The sequence below is a fragment of the Dichotomopilus funicola genome, assembly GCF_033296635.1.
Source record: "Dichotomopilus funicola strain CBS 141.50 unplaced genomic scaffold C8A04scaffold_61, whole genome shotgun sequence".
Taxonomy (NCBI): domain Eukaryota; kingdom Fungi; phylum Ascomycota; class Sordariomycetes; order Sordariales; family Chaetomiaceae; genus Dichotomopilus; species Dichotomopilus funicola.
Genome location: NW_026944082.1, coordinates 119,242 through 141,702, shown reverse-complemented (window position 1 = coordinate 141,702; position 22,461 = coordinate 119,242). Strand labels below are relative to the sequence as shown.

Genomic DNA, 22,461 nt, shown 5'->3' with positions numbered 1-22,461 from the left:
ATACACCGGGTTGCCGAAGCAGCCGAGGGGCCCGGCGCCAAAAAAAAAAAAACCGACCCGGGGCCGATGCGACGTATCTCCCCTCCACATGGCGTCATAGGTTGTTTCTCATTCTTCTTCGCCCTAACGCAGGTACAGAAATTCCCATTCCCTTTTTGGTATCTATCTCATGTTCTCATGCTGCGTTCCAGATCGTGACGGATCTTAGCCCCTAGCAAACTCCCGTTTTGGGGTGTAGAATGTCTCAAGTTCACCACCCAACCAGAATCTTCCCGTCCGCTGTCGTCCGGGGAGTTGGCTGGTTGAACCCTTTATGCGTCCCACCTCGGCAGCGTACACTACAGTCTCAAATATCAACCCCTTCCTACCCCGGACATAATTCTCCCTATTTAACCCGTCCACGCATCCCCCTTATCCTTCCTCCTCCACCTCCTCAGTTGCCAAGCGCGTTGGGCGCGTAGTCGGGGCGCGCCCGGCTAGATTTGATCACCTCCTGCACCTTCTTCTCCGTGGCATCCCAATCATCCGGACTGAGCTGGACCAGGTCGATCTGGTAGTGGTCGGCAATCTTGGAGAGCGCCTCGAAGCTCTTGTGGTCGTAGACGAAGCTGATACTGACGCCGACACGCCCGAAACGACCCGTGCGGCCGATACGGTGCAGGTAGGTCTCGAAATCGGGTTCCTTATCCCCGAACCCCTTCATGGGGATGTCGTAGTTGATCACCATCGAGACACTGGACACGTCGATGCCGCGCGCCAACACGTTGGTCGTGATGAGCACCTTGGAGCGCCCGGACCGGAAGTCGTCGAGTAGGGCGTCGCGGTTCTGGCCCTCGTGCGCACCGTGGAGCGCTGAGACTTTGTGGCCATCCGCCTCCATGCGTCGTTGGATCTCGGTAGCGCTGTCACGCGTCTGCGGCCTGCCGTTAACATCTTTGTCCGCGGGCTACTATCTAACTGTGGGGAAACTGGGGGTGGACGTACCCTGACAAAGATAACCGACGACCCAATCGTCATGAGACCGTACAGGCTGCAGAGCACATCGTACTTCTTTGTCTCATCCGGGCAGTCCATGTACATTTGTGAGATACCCTTGACCGTGAGTTCCTGGTGGCGCAGCTTGATCTCGTTGGCGTTCCCGGCGTATTTTCGCGCAAAGTTCATAACCTTGTCGGGGAAAGTGGCCGAGAACAGGAGAATCTGCACCGTCTTAGGGAGCAGCCTGAGCAATCCTATCGTTAGCACATTGGTAGATTGGCGGGCCGGCCTGTGGCTTTCGTATAACTCACCCCTTGACTCGGACACACTGGTCACCCATGCCCTGCTGGTCCAGCATGTTGTCGGCCTCGTCGATAACCAATACCTTCAACTGAGACACATCGAATTGGCGGCGTTTAATGAGGTCCATGACGGTGCCCGGCGTCCCCACCACAATGCTGGCCCGTACGCCCGTCTCGCGCGAGATCGAGCCGGGAATCGCCGCCTCGACGACCAAGTTCTGGCAGAACTGGCCAATAGTCTGGATGACACCCTGAATCTGGCGCGCGAGCTCTCGGCTGGGCGCGAGAAGCAGCGCCTGGGGCTGTTGGGGCTTGGAGAAATCGACACGCGAGAGCACAGTGAGGACGAAGGCGGCGGTTTTGCCAGTGCCCGACTGCGACTGGGCGATCATGTTGGTGGGCGGGTCGCTGATCATGAGCGGCAGGGCGCGCTCCTGGATCTTGGAGGGCTTCTTGAAGTTCATAGCTAAGAGGCCGTCGTTGATCTCCTTGGGCAGGCCCAACTCTTCGAAGGAGGACACACCCGAGTAAAGCGGGCTGTCCTTGTCGGCTTGCAGGTCGCTGAGCTTCACCTCGACGTCGTATGTCGATTGGACCAGGCCGACGCTATTGGCCCCATCGTCAATCGGTTTCTCGGCGGCGGTGCTATCGGCGGCGGTGGCAGTGGCGGCAGGCGCGGCCGGAGCTGCGTCGGCAGCTGGTGCGTCGCTCGGCTTGGTGATGCGGCTCGCGAGGTCCGCCATGGTCGTGATGGTAACGATCTCTGTGGTCTGCGTTGGGGGGAAGCCGCGCGTTAGCTGGGGCCGGATTGAGGAGATGTCGGGGATTTTCTGCTCGATAAAGTAGGAGATAGAAGTAGGTGGAGGTGGAAGGAACAAGTACAGCTGGAGACAATCCCGTCACCACAAAGGGCCGAGCACCCACCAAAGGTCTGGGTGTCGACAGAGAAATGGTGGGTCGGTCAAGCACCCAGGCAAGTGTGGAAACTCCCAAAGTGAAGAAATTCCAAGGTTAAACTTACAAATTGAGCACTCAATTTTGTGTGGAGTTGGGGTCTTCAATCTCTCCCAAGTTGGAGAAGGTCGACGGGTCCCTTTGAAGTTGATGTTTTGGTCTGGTCCTTTGCGCCCAATTCAATAAACTTTGGATGAGCTCTCTGCCTTGGAGCTGAGCGCGGCGATGGATGGTGGGGCTAGGCCGCAGCTGGTTTGGCGGGGTAGTTTTCTTGAGTGCCTCATGAACAAGGCGTTGAGTTACCGGCTGAGCGTGAAATCATACGGTAAATACGTAACTAGTAATTTGACATGTGTGGATGAAGTGAGAGCTTGGGCACTTTGATCAACTCGGTTATTGAAAGAAATTGGGGTCCAAGTCAACCCACAGAACAATGAACTCCGGGTCACCTAGTAATTGCTTAGACTGGCCTCACAAGACGCCCATCAACGGCTCGGCGGGAACCTCGAAAGAACCGAAATATTGAAATATGACCCCGCGGTACGGGCTTGGCGCCCGTTGGAGCGTGGACAGGGGTGCTTGTCTCAGCCACTTCAGCAATTGGTGGGGCCAGCATTGTCCGTTGCGTTCCTCCTTCACCGGGCCGTGTCCCTGAAATCCCCCGCAAACTAACAGACCCCATCGGCGCATCTCTCGGAGGCAGCCATTTCGCATGTCGACATCGCTCCTTGCGCCTTTAATGCTCAGGGTTGGGGAATCGAGCCTTTGGGACGCGCATGGGAACCATGGCTGAGGTGGAACAGGCCCCGACGTTGGGCTCGGAGCTCAAGGTTCGACAACTTTCCCAGATTCTCAGGATCCGGGAATCACGGGAGCTGGGCGTGCGCTGACCTTGGTTTCTGCAGGATGGCTTTAAACCCGCAAACGCCTGGGTCGCCGGCGGGATTGCCTGGCTCGACGACATCCAATCCTTCTACCGCGAACGAAGTGCGATCGAAAAGGAGTACAGTGCCAAGCTCAATGCCTTGGCTAAGAAGTACTTCGAAAAGAAGACGCGCAAGTCGGCAAGCTTGAGCGTCGGTGATAGCCCGACCATGACACCTGGCTCTCTCGAGAGGTACAGCATCCAAGGCCATTGGGCGTGGAGTCCCCTTTATTCCGTCCGACCATTGGGGCTTACATTGTACACAGTGCCTCCCTTACAACATGGACCACCCATCTGACGACGCTCGAAGCGCGGGCCGACGAACACGAACGCTACGGAAACGATTTGATTGGCAAGGTGGCAGATCCGATGAAGAATATGTCACTACGTTTCGAAGAACTGCGCAAACGCCATGCCGAATATGCCGAGAAGCTTGAAAGGGAACGGGATACATCGTACGCGGACCTCCGGAAGACGAAGGGAAAATACGATGCGGTCTGCCAAGAGGTGGAGAGCAAGCGGAAGAAGACCGAGTCTTCCTTCGACAAGGCCAAGGCGCAGAGCAGCTTCCAGCAGCAGCTCCTGGACATGAACAACGTCAAGAACACCTACCTCATTGCGATCAATGTGACGAACAAGCAAAAAGAGAAATACTACTACGAATACCTCCCAGAGCTCATGGATAGCCTCCAAGATCTTTCGGAGTTCCGGACGTTCAAGTTGAACGGCCTTTGGACACTAGCTTCGCAGCTTGAAGCCGGCATGCTTCAGCAGAGTTCCGGGCAGATCGACCGCCTTGGTCAAGAAATCACACGGAACCAGCCGCACTTGGACTCGATGATGTATATCCGACACAACATGAGCACCTTCCAGGAACCCTACGACAAGGCGTTTGAGCCGAGCCCCGTGTGGCACGATGACGGGACCATGGTAGTCGACGAGGCGGCCAAGGTGTATCTGCGCAACCTACTCAACAAATCGAAGGGTCAGTTGGGGGAACTGCGGCGTGAGGCGGATAAGAAGAGACGAGAGGTAGAGGCGATGAAGCGGGTAAAGCAAAAAGTGCGAGAGGGGACGGACAACAAGGACGAGGTGGCTGTCGTGTCGCAGATCTTCTCGATGCAAGAGGAACTGCACCAGGTTGACCGCAAGCGGCTCACGGTCGAGGTCGAGACGTCAACCATCACGGCAGCGGTCGGCGACGTGACGCTGGGAGCCAAGAACCACAACTTCAAGTCGCAGACCTTCAAAATCCCCACGAATTGCGACCTCTGCGGCGAGAGGATATGGGGGTTGTCCGCGAAAGGTTTCGACTGTCGCGACTGTGGCTACACATGTCACAGCAAATGCGAGATGAAGGTGCCCGCAGAATGTCCTGGGGAGCAATCTAAAGAAGAACGCAAGAAACTCAAGCAGGAGCGCCAGGAGGCCGCCAACTCGCTGCTCAAACCAACTAGCGGCCCACCAGAACATGTGGCCGAGCTGCCCTCGATGAGCCGCTCCGACACGGTCACCTCTGGGACATCAGGATATGCAGCCAGTTCCCAGCGCTCCATGACGGGACCCCTATCACCCGACGACACACCGCCTGAGCTGCCCAGCGCGCCCCGCCCGACCAGCACAGCCCCGGCGCCGGCTGCTAGGAAAAACCGGGTTATCGCACCACCCCCGACCGCCTATGTGAGCGAGCTGCCGGGTAGTACCCCGAACGGTTCGTCGGCTCAGGGGTCAGAGCAGAAGGCTAAGATGTTGTACGGCTTCGACGCTGGCGGTGCGGGTGAGCTGAGCGTTACTGAGGGACGGGAACTGGTGGTGTTGGAGCCGGACAGTACGTTTTCTCTAATTCTTTTTCTCTGGCGTCTTCTTCCCCCCATACTTATTGAATGCCCACTGACACCTCTCACAGCTGGTTCCGGCTGGGTCAAAGTCCGAGCAGGCTATAAGGAAGGCCTGGTCCCGGCAAGCTACGTCGAGCTGATCGCGTCGGCGCCCGCATCAGGGCCACCACCACCCACAGCGGCCGCAGCAGCCATCGCGCCGCAGCACACGGGCCAGTCCACCTACTCCAACAGCGGCTCGTCGATCAGCACGGCAGCGACCGGCGGCGGGAAAAAGAAGGGCCCCGCGGTGGCGCCGAGGCGGGGCGCAAAGAAATTAAAGTACGTCGAGGCCCTGTATGAGTACACGGCGCAGAGCGATACCGAGCACAGCATGGTGGAGGGCGAGCGGTTCGTGCTGATCAAGGAGGACCCTGGGGACGGGTGGGCGGAGGTGGAGAAGGGGGGTGTGACCAAGAGTGTGCCGGCGAGCTATGTGCAGGTTGTTTAGGAGGACGGTACTTAGTTTTTTTTTGTGGAGGGTGTGTCGAGGGTAGGGTATCAGGGCGGAGGGTTGGTTGGGTTGGCCGAGCATACTTTTTTGGAGTATGTGGTTTTGGGGTTGGCGATCGGGAGGTACACATAGCACGGCCTGGGGTATGCATTGGTATCGAAAGTAAGGCATATTATCTGTGTTGCGAAGCATGATAGCAGGCGTCGGCAATAAAGTATATATTTACATCTTTGTTCTGAACTTGGTCCATAGCATCCTGCAGGGGCGGAGCTATATTATTTTCAGTTGGGAAGTCGGGAGTTTGAGATTATCCTTGGTAACCCTTGGACAACTGGAAGAAGATTGATTGCGTTGAGGTCGTGAGGTGATAATTTCGGCCGTTTTTGGTTTGAAGATCAAGAGATGCTGCGCCACCACGATAACCGTGGTGTTCCCCGTCAAAAGAGAGTTACGACTACCCGTGGAGTGTCTCGGCTCCGTTGTCTCGGTGTGTCTGAAAAGTCAAAAGGCAGAACGAAGCTGGGGAAGAAAAGTAAAAAGTGGAATAAAGCGGGTACGGGTTCCACGACGGGCTGGCTGTGCTTGGTTTCCGACCGGCAATCGGTTGACAATGACGTCGGTAGTAATTTATGCCCCTGTCTATCCCTTCCATAACGTCCACACAAATCTTTTGACGTTTCCTCTTTTTTTGCTCTTTGAAGAGATTGGGTTAGATAAACAAAGCGAGATGCAGGTACCCTCGCGGGCCGCCCTGGAATGCAACTACCGAGACTAGTAACGACATGCAGCTACCCCCGAGGGGCTTAAGCCACGGCAAAAGCACGGCCATACTGGGAAACAAACAAACAACACGGGAGGTCGGTTCGTCCGGTGTTACTGGCAACACATCGTGGTACATAGGGTTTGGGTTTGCACATTGACGGGTAAAGAGTCAATATGAGGTTCCTCAGGTCGGGTATCCGTGACACAGGTTGTGTTAAGTCGTTAAGCTGAAAAGGGGAACGGCTAAAATATCGCACATTCTGAGAAATACTAAGGACTCTGCCAACTGAGTTATATACCTTTTATTATCTGTTCCCCATCCTCCTCAATGTTTCCCTTGCTCTAATACATCCAAGCCTGTCACACTATAGCAATACACCGGAGTAGCATGAACAGAGTGGACCTCGATCAGCGGGTGGCGGTATCCTCTCGTGCCTTCCCTAAATGTTTTGGACGACGAGCAACCGGTTTCAGCTGGCAAAACCTCGAGGTTGCCGTGCCCAGTTATCTCCCACAAAGAGAGTGATTGGATGATCCGCCTGCTTCCCAACGTGCCTTCCCAGTTCCTGTTTCCACACCGTGGACCGCGTGGAACTCGTGGAACTCCTAGGTAACCGCTGGTTGATCAGTCCCTTCCCCTATAATCTCTCTCCGGTTTCACGCTCCCTTTATTGTCCTCTTCTCTTTCAACAACAACCACCACAATCGTTCAGGTGTTCACTCATTCCCTTCCTTTCTCAGACTCAACTCCAACTTTACCATCACCACACTCGTTTCTCTCCTTGTTTCATTCATCATCTTGGCATTCTGCTTGGCGATCGATCCTCCCACGCCAAGATGAGATCCTCGACCCTGTTTCCCGCCTTGGCGACCCTCCTCAGTTTGGGGGCCGCCAAACCGACTGCCACGACCCCAGAGCCGCCCAGCAAGCGGGCGACGCTGCCGACAGTCACAGTTTCTGGAAATGGTACGCCTTGTGTGGAGAGCCGTGGATAATGAAAGAGACCCAAGAACGGAGATAGTAACATGACTTGCAGCATTCTGGCAGGGCAACGAGCGATTCTATGTGCGGGGCATCGACTACCAGCCCGGCGGGTCCTCTAACATGGCCGACCCCCTGGCGGACACCACGGTCTGCAAGCGCGACATTGCCGAGTTCAAGAAGCTGGGCGTCAACACCATCCGCGTGTACATCACCGACAACTCGGCGAACCACGACGAGTGCATGAAGGAGTTGGCGGATGCGGGCATCTACGTCGTCATCGACGCCAACAACCCGCTCTACTCGATCAACCGGCTCCAGCCCGGTCCGTCGTACAACACCAAGTATCTCCAGAGTGTGTTTGCGACCATCGACGAGTTCATCAAGTACGACAACACGCTGGCGTTCTTCTCTGGTAATGAGGTTATCAACGACAATACTAAGAGTACGCTGTCGGCCCGTTACGTGAAAGCCGTCACCCGTGACATGCGCCAGTATATCAAGAGCCGTGGCTACCGTGCGGTGCCCGTTGGTTACTCGGCGGCCGATGTGGCCCAGAACCGGATGCAGCTGGCGCACTACATGAACTGCGGCACGGAGGACGAGCGCAGTGACTTCTTTGCTTTTGTGAGTGCTCCCGGAGAGACAAAGACGGGGCTTTACTAACACAGTCCAGAACGACTACTCGTGGTGCAATTCCAACTTCCAACAGTCCGGCTGGGACCAAAAGGTCAAGGATTTCACCGGCTACGGTATTGCCATCTTGTAAGCTCCTTGCTGAGGTATCCAACACAGAATATTAAGCTAACCTCTCAGCCTTTCTGAGTATGGTTGCACCACCAACGGCCGTGACTTTGGCGAGATCGCTGCGCTCATGAGCGACAAGATGAGCTCTGTCTACTCGGGCGGTCTCATGTACGAGTACGCGTTGGAGGCGAACGGCTTCGGTATTGCCAAACTCGGTTCCAGCGTTAAGGAGCTGGATGACTTTTCCAAGTTCCAGAAGGCCCTAAAGGAGAACCCGATGCCCAAGGGTGACGGCGGTTTCACCTCGACCACCAAGGCCGTGGCCTGCCCTACCAAAGACGCCCACTGGCTTGTTGAGGGCTCGCTTCTGCCCGCGATCCCGACCGATGCCCTGAAGGTTAGTTACTCTTGGCCTGGGGATTGAGTATTCATCTTGCTAACAAGTTTGATAGTTCATGTCCGACGGCGCCGGCAAGGGCCCGGGTCTCAAGGGCGACGGCTCGCAGAACGCCGGCGAGGGTACCAGCACGGGAGACGCGCAGCCGGGCTCTGGAAAGGTGACGAACGCCCCCAACTCCCCGCAGTCGTCTTCTAGCGACAACGCGGCTCCCGGCTCGAACCTCGGACCGGTCGACAAGGCGCCTTTTATCATCTCGGGGCTGGTTGTGATGCTAAGCCTGACCGGGACTCTGCTCCTTTAAGGAGGTTAAGAGATAGGGATATTCGGTCCATATGGTGCCATTTGGGCCGATTGAGCTGAGGTGCTGCGGCCGGCTACCACTTCTATGTTGTTTTGATAGGGCAGTTGCTTAGCGGGGGCGGTCAGGCGGGAATTTTGCCGTTACATTGGCCAGCAGGCCATTCTTGTTAATTTATAGAATCCTTTTCTCTGGCTTTTTTTACTTTGTGACTGCAAATACCCATTCTAGGACCATGTCAGTCCTTGACTAAACTCAGAGACTACGCCATGTCAACCCTTGATTTAAACTCTAAAACTACGGCCAGTCACACGCCTCCCCAATCACCTTGGCCAACTTCTCCAACCACTCCCGGTCGACATCATCAAACCCATCCACCTCCGCACAATCCACATCAATAATCGCCACCACTCTCCCTTTCTTTTCCTCTGTCCCTTCTCCCCCCTCCCTCCCACTCTCCTTGTTATCCTTATCTCCAGGAGGAGAAGAAGAAGAAGAAGAAGCAAAAGGAACAACAATAGGTACAACAATCTCACTCCGACTCGCCCCGTCACATGCAATATGGCCCGGAAATGCGTGGACGTCCCGGACGAGTTGGGTTTCTTGCGAGGCGGCGGCTGCGCCGCAGACGCCACGGCCGTAGGCGATGGTTTGGCAGGCGACTTTGCCTTGGAAGGGACCGAGGATTAGTTGGGGTTTTTGGGTGGGGGTTTGTGTCGAGGTGGTGGTGGGGGTGGATTGGTGGGTTGGGGAGAGGGGGTCGTGGGTGTAGAAGCCTGGGTGGGTTAGTATTGTAAGTGGTTTGGGGGTAGAGGGGCGGATAGAGGGGGGACGTACCGGCCCAGTTGACTTGGTTGCTGGGGGAGGGGAGGGATTTGTAGGCGTGCCAGAGGAGGGAGGCGGCGTTGGAGAGGTTGCTGGAGGGTGTTAGTTGAGATGTTGTTCACGGGGGGTTGTCAATAAGCAGTGAGCATTGGGAATCAGGGTTGCGTGGGGAATCAGGGGTGAAAAAGGAGCAAAGAGTTGAGGGGAACTGACCAGACCTGGGATGCTGTTAGTTAGTTATCCTGAAAAGTTCCTTAACGCCAGAGTGATGAATGAGAACATCTGAAAATAACAGCACACAGACAAAAACCGGATACACTTCCCATACAAGAAAAAGAAAATGCATGTAGCCCCGTGTTCAACAACCTTCAACAAAACTCATACCCACCACGACAGCCCACAAGTCAAACAAGGCAAACCCAAACAAGGAGAACAAAAACATACCCAATTCCGCTGCTCAAAAAACAGCCCCTCAACCTGGTCCAACACTTGCTGGTAGGCCTCCGCTTTGGTTACCCCCTCGGCAAACGTCGAGGCGTCGGCGTGGACCTGGACATTGTTAGTTTCTTATTCTTTCTCTTCCTTATTTTAAGGGTTCTTGTTATCATCTCCTCTGAGGGGACTGGAAAGGGACTCGGCCTTGGAGAAAAATAACAAAAATGAAAATAAAATTGGATTGAGGCGGGAATACACACCATATTGACTGTTTTGAGAGAGAAAGGTTCGTCGATGTGTGGTGTGTGTGGGTGTGTGTGGAGTAGCGTGAAGCAGTGGATGCAGCTGATTAAAGTATACCTATCCAACCTCGCGTGGTAAATTAACCAAACCTCAACTCCAAATCTAGTGATAAATAGACCGAATCTGTCACCGCGGATAGGGAGTAACTGTAAATTCTCGGGTGAATGAGTGAGTGAGTGATACGGATTAGACGGAGGTAAAAAGCAGAAAAGTGAGGTCGTTGTGGGTCTTCAAGAATGGCGCAATTTTGTCTCCATTTCGGGAACGCTCTTATTAGTCCCTCACTTAATAAATTTCAGATAATGTTGAACCACAAACATAATACAAGGGGGTGTTATACGTTCGATCTTGATTACCCTCTGTAACAAAAAGACAGTCATCTTTCGACACAAAGATTGGACCCCTTTGTACTGTGACCTCTTCCTTCAGCAGTCACCCTGAATACATCTTTAAATTGTCAGATTTGTTAGCTAACCCCGGCCATGCATCAACTCCCTATTAAGACAACGGCAACAACAATAACAACTACGACGACGACCACTGCTGCAAGCTAGAACTGGAACTGCACACTGGAGCTGAACTGAGAGAACTCAATAAAACTCAAATATGCCACACGCAATCATATTTACCTCGGCTCATCTACAGAGTGTTAACAGCCAAAGCTCATCCAAAAGAACAAACTGCGAACAACACCAGGCGGCACACACATGAATTACTTCAATCAAAGCCAAAAAACGACAAGCCGATTCGTTCATCTGTAAAGTGCTCTATACATATCAAAGGGTATAGACTCTAAGAAGGTAAGCAACCCAAAGTAACTTCTCATATCCATCTATATCCCAACGCCGAGTCCAAACGTCATGAAATAAAAAATGTAAGAAATATAAGAAACGTCGCAATAGCGGAGTAAAAAAGGCGTAGAAAATATAAAAGAGAAGAAAAAAGAAAAAAGGGACCAAAATCAAGCATAACTCCTCCCCATCCCCACCGTCCCCGCCCTCCCAGCCGTAAACCCACAATGACTAACCCCATACCCATTCCCTTCCCTTGTGACACCCCACATCACCGGCCGCCGCCACAACGCCGTCTCTCTTATCTCTCTTGTCTCTCTTGTCTCTCTTATCTCCACCCCCCTTTTGTCTACCCCCCCAGTCCTCGTTTCTGCCCCCGTCCCGGTGGTCGTCCCACTCCCCTCGGTAGTCATCTCCCCCGTCCCCTCACTCGCCATCTCCCTCGCCATAGACAACCTCACAGTCGACACCCTCACCGGCACCACACTCTCCGACTTCCGCCCCGGCTTCCCCATCGACCCCCTCCCAGGCGGGGCCAGAGACTCCCTCCCCCCAACAGGCTGACACCGCGCACTAACCACCGCACTACACGACCCCCCGGGCATGACCATCGGGTTTCCGATCATCTCCCCCTTGACTGTGATTGCTGAGGGCGCACGACGCATCCCGAGGGTTACTACCGCTATCGCGAGTAGACCGAGGGCGATGAGCAGCGCGACGAGGGCTTGACCGCTTGTGCCGAGGGCTACGAGGGATGGTGATTCACCCGCCGCATCAGGGGATGCGGTAGGAGAGACGGAGACGGGTACGGCTCGTACCACGACGGCGACAAAACTCTGCCCCGTGAGAAACGACATCCCCGCGAACAGCACCGCCAGCGGGAGGGACACGACATGTGGCAGGGTGAGTCGGACACCCGTGGTCTGGGCGCCTACAGGGTCGGCAGAGACACGCAGGGGGCGGCCGACGGGACCGACGGGGTGGCCGCCCATGGCGAAGAGGGAGGATTCGTGGGAGAGGTAGTAGGTTGTGAGGAGGGAGTTGACGGAGAGGTAGAGGACGGCGAAGAGGAGTTGGGGGACGGCGGCTAGGACGGCGATGGCTGCTGGTGGGAGGGTTGTTGTAGAAGAAGGGGTGAAAGGGAAGCGGATCAGGGCGTGGGGGTCGGCGAGACCGAGGGCGGATAGGGAGGAGGTGGTGTCGGCGGTGAGGTGGTATACCAGCGCAGCCGCGGCGAGGCCGGCGCAGAGGGCCCAGAGGAGGAAGGTGGATAGCCAGCCGGTAAAGGGGACGCTGCGGGCCCAGTAGTGGGAATCTGGGATCCAGTACTTGGCCTCGGCGCGGGGCCAGGTGCGGCCGCGGACGACGTCGGACTTGGTCAGCAGACAGGCGCCGCGGGTGGTCGGGTCCGGGTCCTGCAGGAACGAGGCGAAGGCGTCGCCGAGGGTGACGAGCGGGCGGAAGGCGGAGCGCCGGCGGAAGAGCACGGCGGAGGTCGCGACAACGGCGATGGAGTTGAGTAGCGCGACGATGCCGAGGAGGGAGGCGTTGAGGTTGACCTGGCAGGTTGGTGGTGGTGCGGGCAGAGCGAGGCAGTACTGCACTTGCATGGCCGACGGGTCGACGAGGGCGGGCGCTAGATCCCGGGCCGGGTCGGTGCCGGAGCGGCTCAACCGGGCCACACGGGTCACGCGGGACATACCGGTCGACGTCGTCTGGGTGTCGGACACTAGGAGAACGGCCGAGTACGCCGTCTCGAAGGCGCCACCGAATTGGTCCATGCAGTCCGGGGCCGACAGACGGACTAGGTCGCCGTCCACCACGCGCCGCTGCAGCGCCAGAAGGTCGGGGCGGCTAAACCCGCTGCCGTCGGCCGCGAAGTCGCCGCTGAAGGCCGCACCGCGCACAAATGGCTCACTGACCATGGCCGCCTTGAACGAGGGGGCCGTCTGCGAGACGAAGACGACGGCGTGGTACAGAATCTGCGTCAACACGGCCATCACCACAACCAGCACAGCCAGCGCGGCCCTTCCCCTCCCAATCCACTTCAGATTCCTCAACGACGGCACACCAATATCCACCCAACGCTCCTGGCGATGCGCCGCATCCACCTCAGCCCGCGTCGGACTGGTCAACACCTGGAACACATAGTTCGCGCCCGCTAGGAGCACCACCGCGGCCACCGTAATGGCAGCGTGCACGCCCATGTTCACCGCCGTCGCGGTCCCGCATGCACCGACGTACACCGCTGCTGCTACGGACGCTGACGACGGCTTCCCGGAGATGGCCACCATGAGGCACACGAACCCGGCGATGAGCACGGCTAGGGTGGCTAGCACGGTGAGTGCCACGCCGGCGCGCCAGCCAGAGCGCAGGGCTTGCCAGCTGGTGCTGCGTCGGGAGCTGCCGTAGCTGCCGTAGCTGCTGTTGCGGTGGATGGTGTCTTTGTAGCCTTTTTCTTTGCTCACGTCGTCGTCGTCGTCGGTGTCGGTTTCATCACTATCATCACTATCGCCGTCATCTTCCATCTCGCTGCTGTTGTTCCGAGACCCTGCTGGGAGGAACATGTGGTTTTCCTCAGCACCGCCGGAGCTGCTACGGCTTGGTGAGCTGGAGCTGTGGCTTTCGGCCCGGTCGAGAGATACCCGCTCGAACAAGTCGCGTTTGAGGTCGGGATCAACCTGGCTGTTGCTGCTGTCGCCGCTATCACCACGGTCGCCAGCAGAATCACCATTGCTTCCACTCTCGGGACTGACATCGTGTGCGGCGTTCCTTTCTCCACTTCCTCCTGACCCCTCCTCATCCTCATCGTCATCCCCCATTTCCGACACCGGCGCATACCCATACCCAGCCTTGGCTAGCTTCTGCCGCGCACTCGACTTGCGCGGAATGGGGATATTCAGCTCCACCTCCTCAAACGGCGGTGACACTGTCCTGCTTCTGCTCCCCATGAGATTCCCACGTCCACTCCCCATTGAACTCCCACTTCCGATCCTGCTGTGGCCCCGACTCCTGCTCCTACTCCGGGCCTGCTCAGCAATTCCCTGGCTCACACGCCGCTGCCCCGCCGCACCGCCAACCACAATAGCAGCGGTAGCAACAGCCGGCAGGCCTGGACTATACGGCGGGCTCTCGACATAAGGCGGTGTATCATCATCACTCGCCCCATACGGCGGCGATTCATCCCGACGACCAGAGCCGCGGCCGTGGCCGTGGCTGTGGCTGTGGCTGTTGTTGTTGCCATCGTCGCCACTCCCACTCCCATCCTCATGCCGGATAAAACTGCGCAGATAATCCGGCACCACATCGTCCGGACTATACGGGTACTCCGATGCCCCCGGCCCGGCGCTCTGGGTATACGGCTCGCCCGTGCGCTTGTCGAAATCGGGGTACGGGTCTGGATACTGCTGCGATTTCGGGAGCGACGGCTGCCATGATGGTCGGTAGCGCCGGTAGGAGCCGCTTCTTCTTTTTATCCCTCCTCCTGGTTGTTGTGCTGGGGAGCCCGGGATGGCCGGCTGCTGGGACTCGCCGAGGTCTGGGGGACTGTTGTTGGCGACAGCGATGTTTTGGAAGCGCCATTGGCCTGAGGACTTGCGACGTTCGTGGTCGAGACGGAGACGTTCGGCTGAGAAGGACCGGGATTCGCGGATTCTAGTTGTGTTAGTGTCTATCTGTACAGCGACGAGAGTGTGATTGTGTGGGTGTGAGTGAAGGATGGGACGACATCATCGAGGCACTGCGCCGTACATACCGTGTAACCTCCGCAACCTTCCCGTTCTCATCCCATGTGTAGCGGTACGACGACGGCCGTTGGGCCCGAGGCGGTGATACCGGCTCCATAACTAATGTATGGCTGAGTCTAAGTCGATGTGGATGGCCTTAAACAAGAGGCCACGGAGCAGGGAGACCGGCTTGCTTGCTTCTCCAAAGAGGCTTGCAGTCGACTTATGCAAGGGAATAATATAATGATAGCCCCGAGCTCGACTTTAAAGACTCCTGGTCCGTGAAAACAACTTCCTGCAAGGCTGGGCCGCAAAGACAGAGGCCAGGGCGCAGGCCGGCTAGATCACAACTTATACAACACCAGCTCATAGCCTGCTGACCTGTTGTTTTCTTTTTACCCCCATTTTTTTCTTCCCCCAGCCCAGCCACGGCCATGGGAAGGATCTCTTCGTCCTGCCGTTGGGAGTCCCATCCTGCACAACCTCCTCACAATGTCCGCAGTTGACTCAGTCAGATGCACAGTATAGCGCGACCACCGATCACTGCCCCCTCTGGCTTGTTTCCCAACGGCTTGGAGATGAGACCCATAACGCGAGCTCCCCACCCCAAGAGCTTTTCGCTGTCCGTCATGTCCCTTTTGGGAACCATTGGACACCCATGCTGCGGCCTGGTGGAAGAGTGGGCTCGAAGGCTCGGAAGGCTTGAGCTGGGGGTGCGAATGGGGCGCTGCTAAATTAAGACCCTGAGTCTTGGCAACGCCCCAGCCGTGCATCAACCACGCCGGCCAGCGCAGCGAGCGGGGCAGCAGTGGGAAGACGTTGGGAAGCTCTCTTGAAATCTTTTTTTTTTTCCGGCCCCCGAATTTTGGCGGGGTTAACGGTCCCGGAGCTACGGTTGGCCCATCGTGGTTCGATGCTACTGAATCCTCCGGTCCGTTCGGCAGCTAGTATCAGGTATCTACATGCGTAGTGTAGTTAGGTAATTCTTCACAAACTCACAACAACGCCCCGACTACTGTGGACACAATACAGCAGAAACAAACCCTTTGTTTGCTCACTTCCGGAATAGGGACGCTTCCTCGGAAACCATGTCCTGAAATATACACTGCAAGATGACAGCGCTTCCAGAGCCCAGGGATCGATCCAGTTACCATGGTCCCGGTTATAAGAGCGAGCCAATCGGCAAAGAGCTCATCGTGAGGGGAAAAAGGTCATACTGTTAAGATGAGAGTCCACAGCTGGTGAGGCTCTGTCTTGTTGGAAGGATTCTATTTTCGAGCTTGGGCCTTCGGGGTTCGCGCGTGTTTGCAGCGGTCTGCAGGTGGTGCAATCAATCGCCTGCAAGGTTGAAGCTCCCGACGATCCGAGGGCCACACCGCGACTGGGATGGGAAATCAAATTCTTAGGGCGGACGATGCAGGTGCCTGGCGTAGCCGGAGCTGGGAGGCAAGGCTCGCTCTGTTGGCTGCGATGCGGTGAAGGAGGGAGGCTTGTGAATGTTTGATGAAGGAAGTCAGTCGACGAGTCAAACGTCAACAAATGTCGTCCAAGTCCAGAGGATTTTGGGCCGCCCCACTGTATTTGGGTCAAGCGAAATGGCCCTCATCTTCCGCCATTTCTCTTTTTGGTGTTCAGCTCCAAGGGGCCTTGTCGTGTATAAAGCTGTTGGCGGGCATCGCGGCCGCCGTTGTGGTCGGGTTGTGGGTTTGCCAACCTCCTTACCACATGTCGTCGCAGTTGCAGCCAATCTCGAGCCGTGTGAGACCAGCGCAAGGCTCCCAGTTTCAACTCGAGACATGCAGAGAGGTTAGTTATTCCTAGCTTGGTGCATTGCATAATGCAGTGTTTGGTGCATGTCAGTTATTCGCGCTGGATGGGGCCATCCTCGAAGTCTGGTCAATGAGATGCGTCTTTTGGTGATTGTTAAGCGCGACAAGTCTTGGTGTTCTCGAAGCAAACCCGAATCCGAAAGACCCAACCGAACCCACGCTGCTCAGCCTGCAGGCGCTCCGCCGCCGCTCCTTCGCTCACCAGATTGATCCAGTGGTGCTCACGGGGCTCGAATACCCTCAAGGCACCGACATTTGGGAGCTCGACAGTCCCGCTTGGGCATCTCGAGCCCCGCTGAAGGTCGAGAGGGGGCCATTGTTCGCGGTGTCGCCTCTGCGCTTGATGTTTGTCCTCCGTGCGGCCCGGTAATCTTGTAGCAAACAATCGAGTCGTCGGCTTGTCCAGCCGCGTGGGTCGGCAAATTAGAATCAACGAGGTGCGCGGAAAATAGATGATGAGCTTTACACTACGAATGACGATGCGGGGGAAACTGAGGAATGTGCTCAAGTTCTTCCGGGGCAACGTCAAAAGTTCTACAATGAAGTTGCCGTCAAGTTGGGAAGGTGCTAAGGAGGTTGCATCGGAAAGCGTGACTTAATCAGCAAATCGAACCTCACTCTTTAACCCTAACCCTAATCTGTTATCGCACGCTGAGCGGATCTCGAAATCTTGGCGCGGCTGCCCCACATCGCCGACATGTGGCATGAAGCTCCACGTCGGTCAATCAAGCCCACCTCCTTGACGACCACCAGCACAAGCCGAAGCCGTATTAACACCGGGCAACCACTCAACAACCCAATCAACAACACGACCGCACGAGACATACCCCGAACCCCCTTGAGGAACATAGCAAAGTAGAAAAAAACATAAAAGGAAACGGAAAGAAAAAAAAGCGAAACCACCGCCCACCATGGACCCCTACTCCGCCGAAGGCGAGCTCATCAACATCCACAACCACTTCCACCAAGGCCAGTTCCCCGAAGTGATCGACTTCGACACCTCCTCACTCTCCCCCGAAAACGCCCTCCCCGCCCGCGTCCTCCAGCTGCGCGCCCGCATCGCCCTCGGCCAAGCCGACGACGTGCTCGCCGACATCCAGGGCGAGACCGACGCCCACCCGGAGCTGGCAGCCGTCGCCGCGCTGGCGGAGCTAGCCCTGGGCCGGGCCGACGAGGCGGCGGAGAAGGTGGAGAAGCTGGTGCAGTCGGATGCGGCTGGGGAGAACGCTACGGTGCAGGTGTTGGGCGGGACGGTGTTGCAGGCGGCGGGGAAGAGTGAGGAGGCTTTGGCGTTGTTGGGGAAGCATCAGGGGAGCTGTGCGTTTTTTTCCTGCCTGTTTTTGATTTTGGGGGGTTGAAGATTAGTTGGTTTGGGGAAATGGGTTGGTTGCTAACTGGCGTCTGCAGTGGACGCCGTCGCCCTGATTGTTCAGATCCACCTTCAGCAGAACAGGAATGACCTCGCCGTCAAGGAGGTCGCTGCGGCCCGGCGGTGGGCACAGGACAGCCTGCTGGTGAACCTAGCCGAGTCGTGGGTCGGTCTGAGGCTGGTATGTATCTCTTGTCCTGGTCATTCCCAGAACTATCCTCGCCAGTTCCGATATTAATGGTTGCTAACCTTATCCTCATGATTAGGGTGGCGAGAAATATCAACAAGCATTCTACGTCTTCGAGGAACTGGCACAAGCCCCCGCAACATCATCCGTCCGGACCCTTGTGTCTCAGGCTGTCGCGGAACTGCACCTCGGCCGCACCGAGGAGGCCCAGGCTGCACTAGAACAGGCGCTTAAGAAGGAGCCCGAACACGCCGATGCGATCGCGAACCTCCTGGTCCTGAATGCCATCACAGGGAAGGACATCACGGAGTTGACAAGGTACGCTTCGCCATTCACAGCCCCATTGGTTTCATAATCGTCCGTTAACTAACACACCCCCTCCTTCCCTAGCTCTCTGCAAAAGACGGACGCTGAGCACCCGCTCTTGACGGATCTGGCGGAAAAGAGCGACTTGTTTGACAAGGCCGCGACCAAGTACAAGGCCAAGGTGGCGGCGGCTTAGGTGTTGTTGTATGACCGCTAACGAGTAATGATATCCTTCAAAATAAACTGGTCTTGGGGTAGACAAATATTCTGCGGCATATGGGTTCTGTAAATATGTGATCGACGAGCGGGAACGGAATCCTAAACTTAAGCAAGCGGCTTGGTGGGTGGCCAATGGTATGCCTAATCTTAAGAGATGACCGTCCCTAGTGTGTGAGCCCGCGGGAAAACGACCTTATCACGAATGATCTTGTGTGCGGCGTGGCGTCAAGAAGTGGGAGAGAAACTGGACATTCCGCGTAACAAGGCAAGTTGAAAAGGTCTTGGCCATGTTCAAGTCTCGCATGTCCAAACAACACGCCTTACCTTCGGGAAGCCTGTCACTCCGAGGGGGCACAGGAGGAAGAAGGAACTGTAATCTAGGAGATTCTTTTTAGGATTTTCTTTTTGTTTTTTTGTTTTTCTTTTGAGTTTTTTTTTAGGTTTTCTTTTTTTTATTAAAAAAGGAAGGAAAAGAGAAGAAGTATTAAAAACTATTGGGAAAAGTATTTGAAAAAAAGGGTTTAAAAAAAAATCTTTTTTTTTAAGAAAAAACAGTATTGAGGATATGGAAAATCACAACAAAAGCATACAACACCGGGGATTCCCCCTCTCTAGCAGGGATGCCTCGCCAAACGATAACCCGCATCTACCACCGCACTTGCGCTCACCGAAGCTGCAAATCCGGCCCAAGGTCCCTCCGATACATAGTGCTGGTAGAAGCCCAAGATCACACCATCGCCGTTCCATACCGCCGACCCGCATGTACCGTCTGATGGCTGGACCTTACTATCATTTCCCTCCACTTGCCCCGTATGCATCCAATCATACACCACGTACCGAAGGTCGCGTTGTGTACATGTAGTAGGCGTGTCGGGCTTGAAAAGACGAACCGATTTGTGGACCAAAGCTCCCACCATGTTGCCCGTGTATGTACTGTTTAGATAGCAGGGGCCGCATGGCATATCGTCTTCCGAGGTTCGCAAGCATATAAACTTGGGACTCGGCCCAGCTGCTTCGGTTTCGAAGGTTTTGTAAACGAAGGCTACATCTTTCTTCGGCTTCAGGAGGCTGATATCGGTGAACGGTATCTCCACGGCAGCCTTGCCAATGATTCGATCGGCCCGCCCTCCTTTCCACACCGTCCCGTCCTCCCCAATTCCATGGGAGGCGGCCGTCATGAAGGCCTCGCCAGCATCGTTTTCCACAAGAACACCCGCAGTGGTGGACAAGACTGACGAATCTGCCTGGTCTCGGAGGGATTTGCTGTTGATCTGGACTCCGGGCCGAAGAACGTCGTAGGTGGTATTGTCGATGATGCCTTGGTTTGGCTGTGGCTGAATCACACGCTTGTCAGGCATATCAACCCACGCAGGCCGGTGAAGCTACCGGTTATTTATGTACCCAACAATGCGGTTAGCGATCCAGCCAGGAAACTTGTTTCTGTGAACGTTAATCACTACGTGATCCTCGAGGACGATGAAGATGGTGCGTTCGCATGTAAACATCAGCTCCAACATGCGAATGTCCGGCATGTTCTCCTCAAAACATCTGTTGACCTCGGCAGCCAGTCGGCGAAGGTTAGTGTCGGAAATTAATGCTTTGCTAAGGTCGGGGTGCCCTTCTTGGCAGATCTTGATGTTGGCGTGCCCGTGAATCTGCCTTGGGAGCATGAGAGCACGGCCCTGGCCGTCGTTTGACGCTATGGTGAAGGGCAAACTGCCAACCGTGACGGGCCAAGGACCACGGGGGAGCTGTTCGACCTGGAACAGCAGGTGGGATCGGTACCGAACTTCGCCGACGTCCCACGTTGTGGGAAAGATGCTTCGAAGCTCATTCGGGAAAAATGGCACCGACAGCAGCTCGTCGTCAGTCCCGCTGGGGCCCCCGAAGCACCTTCACCACTCCTGCCCTTGCCGGCCTCAACCTTGCGATCAAAGCTACGATGACGGCTGAGCAGGTTGAGGCCTATGCTCTTCATGTCCGTATCTCCGAGATCACCCAAAAGTTAGAAACGGACGATATTGTCCCTGCTAATCCGATACGCAGGTCAACATCCCCGACGCCGGAATATGACATATGTCCGGTCGACGAACTAACACGCGCCATCAGCGCTACCGAGAGAGCCTCACAGCGGAGCGCCAGTCATTAATCAGCCAAGCAGCACAGGTTATGCCGAACTACCACCCCCCTGCGGGCTTCCGATATATGACCCCGCCGAGAATAACGGAGAAACTATACCTCCCCGTCAAGGACTTCCCCGAAGTCAATTTCATCGGGCAGATTCTCGGTCCCCGTGGTCGCAGTCTAACAGAAACGGCTACAGCTTCCGGCGCGACGATCGTGCTACGCGGCAAGGGCTCTGTCAAGGAGGGCTGTGGGAGGAAGCTCCACGGAAGTGACGACATGAACGAGCCTCTCCACTGTCTCATCACGGCAGACAGCCGGGCTAAAGTCGAAAATGCCAAGTCGCTACTTACGGAGACCATTGAAATGGCGATTACCACCCCGGAGCACGCTAACACCAGGAAGCAAGAACAGCTTCGCGCCCTCGCTAGGGCCAATGGTACTTTTCGAGATGACGAAGGCTTACACTCTAACTCAGGTCTACCCGGAACGTTCGTTGACAGAAAGCCCTCTAGTATTCCGGTTGTCTGTCGAGTCTGCGGTGGTAATGGCCATATCGCACGAGACTGTGTAGAAAGACAGGCTGGTAGGTTGTTACACGGCGGGAGTACTGTGAGGTCGAAGACGCCTCCATGGAGGAAGGCGAGGAAGCATGAAGCTCAACCTGAAGCGCACGGAAATATCGACTCACTTGATGTCATGTACTCTAGCTTCCTGTCTGAAGTATGCGCTCGACAATGAACAGGTTTCTAGTTAGTTGATAGTTTATGATGGTAGTATAGTTGTATACACACTCTTTACAAGCAATCCAACAGTTCGTTAAAGCACCAGTAGGTACTGGGGAAAATGGAAAAATGGAAGCCGGAACTTCCAACTCCCTTTCTTGGTCTGGGCATTCTAATCCATAACCCTAACCCTTGATATCGAATAGCCAGTGCTCTCACTTCTGAGTATCTCTAGAAAGTAACTATTTGCAACTTGAGTTGGGGAAAAGAATTTGCCCTCGATAAAAAAACTGAGGTTTTTTTGCGGACGACCGTGGATGAGGCCCAACCGGGGTGCTTCTGCTGCGTGATGTTCTCAAAATCGGGAGTGGTTATGAGGGTCACATGTCATAATTATTTGTCCATTGTCCGGGTGATCTAACTCAAATAAACTCGCAACTACACAAAGACCGGAGTTTAAATGGAATTTCAGGTCAGTGGAACAGTGCCATTTGCTTTTTATGACAGAGTCGGCTTAGACCAAACAATGGTTCCCAGTCGACGCTCAAAGCCCACTTTAAACCTGGGTAAACTCGTACGGTACATACATACAACGACAACTCCAACTTGTTGTTTACCATGCTGCACTGGAGTGACTGGGCCCGCCCTGGACCCCCATCACTCTGAAACTCACAATCTGTGACGAGGATATGAACCCGAGAGCATGAATCGTAGCATAAACTAATTTCGTAAACGCGGGCGACCTGCAGTGCGTGTGGGGCCCTGGCTGGCCGCGTAATAGTTCGAAGCTAACTATTTACTATGCGCCTTTTTTTATTTCACGAAGATCGTCCCCCAGGCCTCATCGGTAGCAATTACATCACCTAGGGAGACAGATACACACCACTTTTTACCGACCTGATGGATCCAGGCGAGACGATGGACAACGAAAATGGCCTCACCTT

At 55.5% G+C, this 22,461-nt stretch overlaps 8 protein-coding genes across 8 annotated transcripts; 4 read left to right on the top strand and 4 right to left on the bottom strand.

Annotated features, from left to right (window-relative positions):
- Positions 1-433: 433 nt before the first annotated feature.
- On the bottom strand, positions 434-2,023 carry C8A04DRAFT_14211 (P-loop containing nucleoside triphosphate hydrolase protein; the record flags this gene model as incomplete). The annotated part of the gene is made up of 3 exons (XM_062778007.1): positions 434-913; positions 985-1,222; positions 1,290-2,023. The coding sequence occupies 3 exons, from the start codon at positions 2,021-2,023 to the stop codon at positions 434-436; spliced, it is 1,452 nt and encodes a 483-aa protein (XP_062634670.1).
- A 996-nt stretch (positions 2,024-3,019) lies between these two features.
- Positions 3,020-5,487, top strand: C8A04DRAFT_14214 (uncharacterized protein; the record flags this gene model as incomplete). Its single annotated transcript, XM_062778008.1, has 4 exons — positions 3,020-3,064; positions 3,140-3,351; positions 3,426-4,987; positions 5,066-5,487. 4 exons carry the CDS (start codon positions 3,020-3,022, stop codon positions 5,485-5,487), a joined length of 2,241 nt encoding a protein of 746 aa, XP_062634669.1.
- A 1,602-nt stretch (positions 5,488-7,089) lies between these two features.
- Positions 7,090-8,682, top strand: C8A04DRAFT_14216 (glycoside hydrolase; the record flags this gene model as incomplete). The annotated part of the gene is made up of 5 exons (XM_062778010.1): positions 7,090-7,219; positions 7,290-7,861; positions 7,911-7,999; positions 8,051-8,378; positions 8,434-8,682. 5 exons carry the CDS (start codon positions 7,090-7,092, stop codon positions 8,680-8,682), a joined length of 1,368 nt encoding a protein of 455 aa, XP_062634668.1.
- Positions 8,683-8,976: 294 nt separating this feature from the next.
- Positions 8,977-10,056, bottom strand: C8A04DRAFT_14189 (GAF domain-like protein; the record flags this gene model as incomplete). The annotated part of the gene is made up of 4 exons (XM_062777999.1): positions 8,977-9,105; positions 9,193-9,455; positions 9,517-9,596; positions 9,971-10,056. Coding segments are annotated over 4 exons (558 nt in total), but the record flags the coding sequence as incomplete, so codon positions are not given.
- A 1,147-nt stretch (positions 10,057-11,203) lies between these two features.
- On the bottom strand, positions 11,204-14,876 carry C8A04DRAFT_14224 (uncharacterized protein; the record flags this gene model as incomplete). Its single annotated transcript, XM_062778013.1, has 5 exons — positions 11,204-11,333; positions 11,577-12,669; positions 12,718-13,584; positions 14,152-14,687; positions 14,788-14,876. 5 exons carry the CDS (start codon positions 14,874-14,876, stop codon positions 11,204-11,206), a joined length of 2,715 nt encoding a protein of 904 aa, XP_062634666.1.
- A 2,622-nt stretch (positions 14,877-17,498) lies between these two features.
- On the top strand, positions 17,499-18,645 carry C8A04DRAFT_31157 (coatomer epsilon subunit-domain-containing protein; the record flags this gene model as incomplete). Its single annotated transcript, XM_062781662.1, has 4 exons — positions 17,499-17,904; positions 17,995-18,137; positions 18,223-18,461; positions 18,534-18,645. 4 exons carry the CDS (start codon positions 17,499-17,501, stop codon positions 18,643-18,645), a joined length of 900 nt encoding a protein of 299 aa, XP_062634665.1.
- A 634-nt stretch (positions 18,646-19,279) lies between these two features.
- Positions 19,280-20,200, bottom strand: C8A04DRAFT_31156 (uncharacterized protein; the record flags this gene model as incomplete). Its single annotated transcript, XM_062781661.1, has 2 exons — positions 19,280-20,050; positions 20,129-20,200. 2 exons carry the CDS (start codon positions 20,198-20,200, stop codon positions 19,280-19,282), a joined length of 843 nt encoding a protein of 280 aa, XP_062634664.1.
- A 544-nt stretch (positions 20,201-20,744) lies between these two features.
- Positions 20,745-21,533, top strand: C8A04DRAFT_39229 (uncharacterized protein; the record flags this gene model as incomplete). The annotated part of the gene is made up of 2 exons (XM_062784507.1): positions 20,745-21,336; positions 21,367-21,533. 2 exons carry the CDS (start codon positions 20,745-20,747, stop codon positions 21,531-21,533), a joined length of 759 nt encoding a protein of 252 aa, XP_062634663.1.
- Positions 21,534-22,461: the final 928 nt, after the last annotated feature.